Raw genomic sequence first — 12,123 nt, forward strand, 5'->3', positions numbered from 1 at the left:
AGGTGATTTACATTCTATATACTTGTTGCTTGTAATTGTTTGTTAAGTGCTTTAGAATTAACCTATTACGAGCTACATAGAAGATTGTGACAATTGCACGAGAAGTTCAAGCCTTCGTTCAAGATCAAACGGTTCAAGATTCATTCAAGTATTATGTGAAGACGAAGTCCGTCTAAAGATTAATCAAGCTTGGATGATGACGTAGCCTATACTCAAAGATCTCCTTGAAGATTAGAATAGTATAGGTGATTATCTCGTAATGATAATCAAGGATGAGTTTCTTGAATTAGTAAAGTTATAGCTTTGCAGCTATAACATTACTAGTAAAAGAGCTCAATGTTATAGCTCTTCTACTATAACATTGAAATGCTGAGTTTTTATACACGACTTTTTAATTGTTTCGAAAATTGTTTTATAATTGTTTAAAGTTTATTTTAATGTTTTAATAAAAGTATTTATATAATAAAGCCTGGTTTAGTGAGGAGTCCGGCTTTGTATTAAACGTTAATTAGTAGTTTTAATGGATTAACTTATGAGTTGGACTTTGCTACTAATTAGGGTTTCAACATTGCCTCTCTTAAAACCTAAATTCTAATCATATGTTAAGACTAGGGTTTGCACGATTCACGAGGCTTATGGGCCGCGACATCTCGTGTTACCTAGGGTATATTAGGTAAAGATTTTATTCAATAATAATATCTTTACATATCTTATATATCTTACTTAATATATTTGTTTATGGTTAAAGATATTCTTGTTTTAGGAAATTTTATCATAATCTTAGAATATATAGTAAAAATAATATTTGGAAAGATTATATTCTATCTTTTAGAATATTCTTTATTATCTTTTAAGGCTTTTAGGAAAGAGATAATAATAAGATATAATTTGTTTTTATATCTTAATATTTCGGCTATTAGGGTTTGACAAAACCGTGTAGCCTACTTCTTCTTCCTCTATAAATACTTTGCTATTTACAACATCTGATACAGAGACCTTAAGCATAAAAATTGATTTCATCTTTGCAAAGCAAAATCGTGTGTTTTAAAAGGAAAACCGTTTTGTTATTTTGAAAGGTCGTGTGTTTATAAAACTCGCATACTCGTTCTTCATTTATCGTTATACGATAATAGTGCTTAGTTGATTTCTTAACTCGTTCATTAACGTGAACTTTTGTTAGAATCATTAGTGCTTTCTTATTAGCGTAAGCTAGTCACTCGAGTATTTAACGGTACTCATTGAGTTACAGCTAGAGTTAGTTGTACGAGTTGGGTTAGTAAATTTGTAATCCGTAGAAAGGTACTAAATTTATTAATCGAGAATAGTGGACGTAGGTTTCGACTTGTGAAACTGAACCACTTCAAAAACCGTGTGTCTCTTCGTTCTTTCGTTTGTTTCGCTTATTACGTTTACCTTCATTAGTTGATTAGTTAAAGTTTAATCAATAAACTTTAAATAATCAATTACATTAGTATAATCGAAAAAGCTTTTAAAAAGTTTTAAATCCTCAATTCACCCCCCCCTCTTGAGTATTTTGGATCAATAGACTCTTCAACGTCTAATGACCAGTTCGGTACTTGCTAATGTTTGGTTTTAAGATTTGATTTTTTTTCTTTTTTCCAATGTTGACTTACCCTTATCTTTGACGACAGAATCCTGATTCGCGACATTATTCTCTCGTTCCATGATATTGGATAGGTAATTTCTAATGGTTCAATTTTGAAAATTGGCTAAAGACTGTCTATGCCTCAACAATGACTTTTCGAATTTAACTGTCAGCTGAAATGATTTAAAAAGTTCTTGTTCTTTAAATTTGTTTTCTACTTTTAAGTTTCGCGGACGAAACTTTTTCTTAGTGGGAGAGGTTGTAACACCCGTAAATTTTTAGTTTCATTTATTTTATTTTAAATTATGAGATTCAAAGTTTTAATTTTTAATTTATCGATTTTCGTTAAATCGTTGATTTAATTCTGTTTTAGCCTTATTTCTGTCCGATTTCTATCAGACCGACGTTAACATAAATGACTTATTTTATAAGTAAAATGGGAGATCAAATTTTTGGGTTCCTTGGTTTTGACAGTGTATTTTTTTATTATTATTTAGAAAGATTTCTGATTGACTTGATTTATTATTTCTTAAGTTTAAGATAAATATCATTATCTTACTTTAAATATTTTTAACAAATAATAAGAAGATATTTCTTTGGTTGTTGACTTGTTTGGTCGATTATGTATATATCTTGAGGAGATAATTTGATTACTCTTTTTATCTAGCTGAATTCTCTTATTTACACATCTTTTTGTCCACATTCATTAATTTCTCTTCCATTTGCAAATAAAACAATCAAATCCCTGCTGCTGCGTTTCATTCTGCCAAAAAAAAATTTACGTACGTGTCTGCCTTCTTATTTCTTTATTTCCGTTTTACAAGTCATTCTATGTACGTGCTTGCCTTCTTGTTTCTTTCTTCGGACCGACTTCCCCTCATCATCCGTTCATCCTATTCTAAAGGATTTCGCGACGATCCACACGAGGACAGTACTTGATTAATTCGGATAGCGATTAAGGTAACTTCGACGTTACTCGGTATTACATCGATTTAATTGTTGTAGTTGTATGTATAATTGGATTTTTAATGTTTTGTGATGATTTATTGATACATACGATTTTCGAAACCTTTAATTTCTAATCTCTTGATATCCATATTTTATTTTGACTATGTATAATTTTATTTTGTCAATAGGGTATTTATTTTGTTTGATTTAAAAGATTTATGATCAAATCGATTATTATGATATAAAAATAGTATAAATTCGTCTTTATGATTTTCATGTGGTGCAAATTATTTTTCTGGACTAAATGATAGATTTTAAGATACCATGAATTTTCGTGGTAATTGTTTTGGAGTTTTAATATTTATTTCGTAATTTAAAGTATTGATGCAGTTTCTGCGATTATAGCGATTCTGTTCGGTTTTAATTATGTTAAAAATAATAAATTAAATTATAAATTGATGAAATTTTAATATGTGGCAGAGATATGGAGTATTAGGTTGTGTATAAAATTTTAGGTCTTGAATCATTATTTTTTATTTATGGTGTATTTTACAAGTTTGATGAAAACCGTTGTTAAATCTGTCAAATATGTTCGTCTGTTTGTAAAAATTATATCACCTATTTTTATTTAGAATTTGCAAAGTGTAAGGAATAGACTCCTATTATTTCTAAGTCTAGAATCTACACAAAAAGTTTCATAATTTTTCACTGTACAGTTTGCTTAGAAAAAATTATTTATGAACAGCTCGTCTGTAAACTGCGAATTTGTCATCAGTCAATAGAATATTTCATAAACTGACTTTTTCCTTATGATCCAATGGCTAATATTTTTCTCCCACAAATTTTATGACGTCTAGTTATGCTTAGAATTTTGCCTGACCTTAAAATGTTTCCTAAAAGTGGATTTATGAACTGTAACATTATGGGTGATGTTTTCTGTCAGTTTTTAAAAATAAATTTTTAGACCCCTGATAATTTCGTCCTTTGAAGTTGGTTTTAAAATGAAAGTTGTAGCCAATAGCTACAGGAAACCGTGAGAGTTGGCCTTGCGTCATTTCAATTTTTCTGTATTTAATTATGAATTTTACAATATTGTTGTTCAGTTTTATAAATTAATATAGAACTCCATCTCATTAAAGCCTAAGTAATAAGTCTTTACTAAAGTACCTTAAGTCAAAGGATGGTCTTTAAAGTTTAATTTCAGTAACAAATTATTTATTTAAAGTCCTTGAATTAATTTTATACTTTTGGAAGTAAAGTTTAAGTTTTCTATTTTGAAGAAAATAAGAGTGTAGTTCACTTACGAACCACAATGAATAATATACTATTCTTGGGATATTTTTAAGTTTGGAATAATGAAAGTAAAGGCAAAGAATAATAAACTAAGACATACGGTTTTACTAAAACAACTATATGGTTGGGTATCCTGCGGGCGGTACAGATCGTCGTAGAGTCATGTACATGTACTTAGACTAGGACTTCGCACTACGTGGTAAGTCGTGTCCTATTATAGTTTGTTGTCAAGTTAGCAAACTTGGAATTGATCATCTTAGCGTGACACTGGGTTCCCGAAACTAGTAAAGATGATGCGGTGTCAAAAGTATAGCTAAAGTGGATATCTAGCCAAAACTAAATTATTTCCATTCTGTCTTTTGAATATTTTGCTTTTAAGCATGCATCACATTGGTTAACGTGATTTGGTAATCATATTTTGTCACTTATGTTTTATAACATTTTAATTTACTTTGATATATTATATGCTTCTATAGTAATTATATCATGTGACATGGCTGGGAGAAGGTTGAGTCACTCCCCACTGATAGTGGCTGTTATGTTTATAACATGACAGGTGTTAGCTTTGCTGAGGATTTCTGTATGAGCTAGCGAGTAGTTTGAAGATCCTACTCTATTTTCTACTTTCTTTTATAATTTAGTCTTGAACACTTTTGGAGGTTTTCTTTATTTTCGCCCTTTTTATAAAAGTGGCATTTGTTTAGACTTGACCATTTAATTTTATCTTTGAGAATTTTATACATTCTCAATTTATAACAGTTAGAACTTTTATCTTTGTGTATTTAATCCCATTCGACAGTGTTTCCGCCACTGTTTAGCACTAGATTTTATAAGGGATTACAGTTGGTACCAGAGCATCAGTGCTCCCGACGCTCACACATTGATCTTTAGGAAAATGCCTAATAAATGATTTGACTATATAAATGATTTAGTGAGATATGGGTAGAAATCAATAAGGACTTGGATGTTAGTTTATATGTTTCTGCAAAATCGATGACTAGCATTGAATCTATGTTTTATTTCTCCGATGAAGAAGATGAACGAAGGTGGACATGGATGTGGTGTTTTTTCGGACCAAAACGCGATCATTATGGTGATATTGAACTCGCTCCACAACCTAGCTGAACCCGTGGAGAACTTGATGCCACAAGGAAGGGACAATGGTAGTTCCAGCCCAGATTTAATCCTGCTCAAGCTGCAGACCAGTTGGCCAAGAATAGACTCAAGTTTCACGATGGTGCAGTAGACCAAGATGATTACACTGTGGATCCGTTAGATGAAGCGACCCAAGATGATCATCGCTCTTCTTCCTTTATTTTTTCAGTCTTAGCTGCTTCCTATATCCTTATTATAATTTTTCATCTCTTATTCTGATGAATTAATCCTTGTTTGTGATTCTTCCACCTTGATATCTATTCTCTTGAGATTCACTGGTTAGACTGACCCTCCCTTGATAAGCTTTGATGGAAGTTAAGTGTGTTTGAGGTTTAGTAAAGTCTTGTTACTTATGGTTTGAGGATAGTAAGTTTTATCTTTAATGCCTAATCTTGTAAGAGCTTTCATTCCATAAGGATTAACTTGAATGGTGGCTAGTGGATTTAGGATTTAGGATTTTAGCTTAGATGTTGGCTTGAAGTATAAGCACCTTGCATATTTTGGTCTAGATGTGATTAAGGCGTTAATAGTAACCATGTATAGTTATTGGTTGACCAAGATTAATCTCAGTTTCAATTCTTATGCATTTAGATCGTTGAGTTCTAATATAAGGTTGTAACCTTTGAACTTTAGGTGATATCACTTGACTTTATTTGGGTTGTTTAGTGGTAACCTTGTGAATAAGAAATGTTATTACACAATCACATCGTGGGTTGATTGTGTTTACTTAAGGAATATAAGATCTTGAAATTGAGGATTGTGCGTGCTTTGATTTCTTGAACACTTTTGGAGGTTTTCTTTATTTTCGCCCTTTTTATAAAAGTGACATTTGTTTAGACTTGACCATTTAATTTTATCTTTGAGAATTTTATACATTCTCAATTTGTAACAGTTAGAACTTTTATCTTTATGTATTTAATCTCATTCGGCAGTGTTTCCGCCATTGTTTAGCATTAGATTTAATAGGGGATTACATTTATTTTCTCAAAACTCTTGGAAAGCTAGCAATTTGTTGTTATAATTTGATAAAATTATAAAACGATGAATCAAAACACCAAGTTAGTTTGCAAGTCCAATGGAGCATCGGATCAGCAATGAAGAAACGAAGACAAGGACGACAAAAGTGTCTCGCAAAAAGAACATGGTGAATTTACGAGAGAAGTACTTAGGGCATTAGCAATAGACAAACCCAAAATGAGTTTTGTCTAACGCCACATTACTCAACACATAAACCTCTGTAACAACAAACCTCAATACAATAATAGATAAAGCTCTTAAATATAGACAAATCTCATAAAAGCATACTACATGAGGTCTACTATCACTCACAACCAAAAACACAAACATGTATACAAAATTGTAACCATTCTCATCTATGAACCTCAACCCTCATTTCCAACAATAGAGAGGTTTGTCAAAAAACCTCTAAAAAGTACACGAACCTTTGTTGACAAACCTCTATTGTCGATTCCCTTATGAGAATTTTTGTAAAAGGGAATTTTTGTATTGTGAAATTAAAGTATTGTGGAGTATCCGTTTTTGTATTGTGAAATTAAAGTACGTATGGCCTGAGAACATTAATTCACGCTTCACATTTCACAACCCACCTATTAATATCCCCTTCATTCCTTTCTCGTATCTATTAATACGACCACTATTAGCGCGTTCCCTAATGGTAGTCGTTCTCGGTGGGGATTTCTTGTTCCTTTTCTTATGGGTGGAGAAATAAGAGAGGACAGGTTGTATAGGAGTAGTAGTACAAGAAGGTGTGGAGCACCTAACATAGTTACGGTCCTTTTTTTTTTGACTGAAATGGATCTAATTTGAACTGAATTCAATTGATAGGATCTGAACTAAACTGAACTGAATTTATAGGATCTGAACTGACCTGAACTTATATTATTGGATCTGAACTGAACTTATAGGATCTGAACTGAACTAAACTCATATGATCTGAACTTAACTTATAAGATCTGAACTGCACTTACACGATCCGAATTTAAATTAACTTAAATATTATTATTATTATTATTGTTATTGTTATTGTTATTGTTATTGTTATTGTTATTGTTATTGTTATTGTTATTGTTATTGTTATTGTTATTATTATTATTATTATTATTATTATTAGTAGTAGTAGTAGTAGTATTATTATTATTATTATTATTATTATTATTATTATTATTATTATTATTATTATTATTATTATTATTATTATTATTATAATATAAATGCAAACTTTTATTGAGATTAAACAAAAAATTTACAAGAACTTAGTGGGCAGCCAAGAGAGAACACTGATAAGAAAATATAGTCTAAAACACAAGATAAGATAATAACATTTTTCCGCTTTATATGCATTGGTTTGTTCATACATTATACTACGGTTACATTACGATAAAAAATAATGAGAAGAGTGATAATTTTATTTTAAAAATAATAATGTATATATGTATCGAATAATTAATAATGTCAAATGTTTTTTGCGTCGGTTTTTAAAAATAATACCTTCTATATAACTTTTCTAGAATCTGAACTGAACTTAACTTAACTTATAGAATCTGAACTGAACTGAACTTATAGAAACTGAACTGAACTTAATTTATAAGATCTGAACTAAACCGAACTTATAGGATCTAAACTGAACTTATAGGATCTTAACTGAACTTATAGAATTTAAAGTGAACTTAAATTAAGTGACTTTAAGTCCAAAAGAAAAGGGCCGTAGTACTAGTAGTAGTGTTCTTTTGAGAAGATGAAGAAGTCAGCTTTTGTTGTTTAAGTAACATAGGGAAACATGGAGGAGTATCCGTTTTTGTATCCGTTCTTCTATTGTGAAATTAAAGTATTGTCGGTTTTTGTATTGTGAAATTAAACTAGTATTGGTGCCCGGCTTCGCCCGGGCTACCTCTACCTACCATAAAAAAAAATTTCTCATTAAATAAAATAACTTAAAGTTGCATAACTCATAAATTTATCATTAATATATTTTTCTATGACATATCCTAAAATTATGATGAAATAAACTTTGAGACAAATTCACTACTCCCGCTATTAATATTTTACTCTTATTAATGAAACAATAGTAATAACATTTCACTGCTTGCCTGTAATCATTGTTACTTTCACTACTCCCGCCGTAATTATTGTTATTGTCACTACTGTCGCATTAATATTGATAATTTCACTACTCCCGCCGTAATTTATTGTTACTTACACTATTGCCGCATTAGTATTGATTATTTCACTACTCCCGTTATTTCTACTACTTTCACTAATCTCGCTGATAATATTGTTACTTTTACTATTCAAATGAGTGATTACTATCATATAACTATTTCCAATGTTACTACAATTATTTTCTTTACTGACGAAATTACTTTTACTACTTAGGCATGCAATTTTAAGAGAATTATATATTTATATAAATATATTACATATATGCATTAAATCAAATCGAAAGAATTATGCAATATTATATATTATGGAATCTAACTTGAATTATTTTTTTTTGGGAAAGAGTAAGTTATCATTGATAAAGAGCAAAGTCACCCATACAATTCCCTTTAGCTTTTATCATAAGCTTAAAGGACAACGTTTAAACACCATTTACAATTGAATGTAACCAATCATTAGCTCCTAAGATTTTTTGATTCTAAACCAGAGCATTTTAAACGCAGCACTGTTTCCTCTTTACACCTCTTTACCACCTGTTGAGGATGAGGTACTATCCCCTCAATCCGGCATTTGTTCCTACTCATCCAAACATGGTATATCAGACTAGCAAGAACAACAGCAAGGACCTGTTTTAATAGCAAAGAACGAGCTCGATACTTGACCCACCATTCAATCACCCCTTTATCTGGAAGAGCAATCTTCAGCCAAGTTACAGCCAACTCCAAGCATCTGTTACTGAATGGGCATTGGAAGAAAAGATGCTCAACTGTCTCTGCATTACACCCACACAAAAAGCACACATTTGTCTGAGTGATTCCCATTCTCAACAGACGATCTTGAGTAAGAAGACGTTTGTGAGCAGTTAACCAAACAATGAAACCATGTCTTGGGATAATTAATCTGGTTGACGTCCAAGGATGCCAGGCTATATCAGGGCTATCAGAAATCAGCCAAGAATAACCCAGCTTAATAGAATAATCATCAGTGGTAAGAAGATGTTGCTTAACTAGTTCCTTAGCCCAGCAGACCTTCCTCCACGCCCAACTTGACCCCTGACCAGGTAAGTAATCCATCCAATCCTGGTCCTTGATATAAACAGAGTGAACCCACCTTACCCATAGATGATCAGATTTAGTGTAGACCCACCAAGCATACTTCACTATGGCTGCCACATTCCACCAGATCAGCTGCTTGATGCCTAAACCCCCTTTCTTTTTAGGTGTGCAGATATTCTCCCAGGAAACCAATGCAGGACTCTCCCTGTTATCAGTCCCATACCAGAGAAATCTTCTACACATTCTTTCAATTTGCTGCAGGACTGTGTTAGGAAGGATGAAAATGCGTGCCCAGTAACTTGAATTATTTATAACCTACTTATATTATATTTTTATATGTTAAATAATTAACATCTCTATACATCTAATCAACTATAAATTTTAATAAAATTGCATAGATTTTAATTTAATATATAATTTTATGATGATAATAATTAATACCATAAGTGTGCATGTTTATACTAATTAATTGTTTTTTTAAGGAAATTGATCATCTTCTAGTCTTCTATAAATATTTAGGAAAATTACCAAGCATCTTCTTTCTTTTAATCTCCTTGAAATTGACAATTTTAATTAATTATTTTATTTTAAGGAAATTGACCATCTTAATTAATTTATCAAGCTTCTATATAATTTAATTTTAACCCAAATTATATAATATTTGCATTGAGATCCCTTAATAGGGTCCATCACATGATCCTAGTGATTTAAAACTATATAGTATAATTAATTTGTATAACTTTCTTTAATTACATTGAAGTCCCTTGGTTTCTGGATTTAATATATAGTATTGATTATTATTACTATAATAATTTCCCTTTTAGAATATGGTGGAGTATTTGTTTTGGGACATATTCTCTTGTGTACCCCTAAACTTTTTCGTTTTCTACGGTGTACCCTTTGTTTTTAAAAAAAAAAAAAAAAAATTGATCGGCAATAACTCTCAGTTACGAGTTCAGAAAACGGTAATTTTTTTCAAACCAATTATCTCGTCAAGGCCTTCAATTTGAAAAAAAAAATTCACCGCTTTTTAAACTCGTAGTCGGTAATTATGTTTATTTTGACTTAATGATAAATTTCTGAGACAGAGAAAGAATATGGTGAAAAGCTTCTTATTCCTATCAAACGATAGGCAGGCAGGCATACATATATACAAAGTGTAGGCAAGATACAATCCTACGATTTAAGGAACTAAATAATCTACTTTACCTAAATACTAATATTTACATATCAAATAATATCATACATATTCTCCAAATGATATCGTGTATATCCTAAGGCATATTCCACGATATTCTATTACTCCCCCTCAAGTTGGAGCACTTGGTAATCCGAGTCCCAACTTGAATTGTAGATGATCGTAGGAAGCGCCTCCTAAAGCCTTTGTGAACATATCAGCTATTTGTTCTTTACTCCGCACATGGGACATACGAATCTCATTGGAAACTAAATGTTGGCGGACAAAATGACAATCGATTTCAATGTGCTTCGTTCTATCATGAAAAACGGGATTTCTTGCTATATGAAGTGCGGCTTGGTTATCACAAAACAAACTCATTGGTGTAGTATGAAAGACACCCAACGATGCTAGGAAGGATTTGTTCTATATCATTTCACTTGTGACTGCCCCCATTGCTCGGTATTCCGCCTCTGCAGTCGATTTTGCTACTGTCACTTGCTTCTTTGCCCTCCATGAGACGGGTGACTGCCCTACGGAAACAAAATACCCACTTAATGATCTTCTAGTCAGTGGACAACTCGCATGATCCGAGTCACAATAGCCTCGAATATGGAAATCTGCATTCTTCTTGAATGAAATGCCTTTGCTCGGGTTCCTTTTTATGTATCGAACTACCCTTAAAGCCGCATCCCAATGCTCCTTCCTAGGCTCATGTACAAATTGCGATAAGATGTGAACGGCATAAACAAGATCAGGCCTCGTTATGGTCCAGTAAACCAAACGTCCCACTAGTCGACGATACTTCATGATATCCTTCAAAATATCCCCTTTCGCCAAAGCTAAATTGTGCCGAGGTAGGATCGGTGTGGAGGCCGTCTTAGCTCCTTGCAAACCCGATTCTTCAATGATACTAACCGCATATTTTCGTTGGTTCAAAAACAATCCATTCGCCCTATGATCAACTTCTATTCCCAAGAAAAACTTGATTTTCCCCAAGTCTTTAATACCAAAACTCTTATTAAGCAAATCCTTGAAGCGGGCATATGCCTTTTTATCACTACTCACCACTATCATATCGTCTACATAGACGAGGACTCCAATGAAAATCCCACCACGATTAAATGTAAACAAAGAATAATCAGCTAGTGATTGTATAAAGCCGTAAGTCTTCATTGAATCGGTTAATTTGGCAAACCAATTCCTCGATGCCTGTTTCAAACCATAAAGGGATTTGAGCAACTTACAAACTCTGTTTTCTCCTCCTTTTTCGAAACCTGGTGGAATTTTCATATACACTTCTTCATCAAGATCTCCATGTAAAAAGGCATTATTCACATCCAATTGTTCAATGAACCAACCCTTGATAACCGCAACTGCAAGTAGACACCTTACACTTGTCATTTTCGCTACTGGCGCATAAGTCTCGTGAAAATCTATACCCTCCACTTGAGTGAATCCTTGCGCTACTAGCCTTGCTTTATACCGTTCCACTGTTCCATCTGCTTGATATTTGATTTTATATACCCATTTGCACCCAATGGGTTTCTTCCCCTTAGGTAGGGGAACCAATTTCCAAGTTCCATTACTCTCCAAAGCATCTATTTCCTTCCGCATAGCTTCTCTCCATCTTTCATCTCTTGCAGCTTGATGGTAGTATGTCGGTTCTACATCTCCATCAATTTTGGCTACAAAAGCTTTATGGGACTGTG

General features: G+C 32.4%; 1 protein-coding gene across 1 annotated transcript; it reads right to left on the reverse strand.

The window, feature by feature from the left end:
• Positions 1-8,634: 8,634 nt before the first annotated feature.
• On the reverse strand, positions 8,635-9,477 carry LOC141607418 (uncharacterized). Its single transcript, XM_074426768.1, has one exon. The coding sequence runs from the start codon at positions 9,475-9,477 to the stop codon at positions 8,635-8,637; it is 843 nt and encodes a 280-aa protein (XP_074282869.1).
• Positions 9,478-12,123: the final 2,646 nt, after the last annotated feature.

This window comes from Silene latifolia, chromosome 10 (assembly GCF_048544455.1).
Source record: "Silene latifolia isolate original U9 population chromosome 10, ASM4854445v1, whole genome shotgun sequence".
Taxonomy (NCBI): domain Eukaryota; kingdom Viridiplantae; phylum Streptophyta; class Magnoliopsida; order Caryophyllales; family Caryophyllaceae; genus Silene; species Silene latifolia.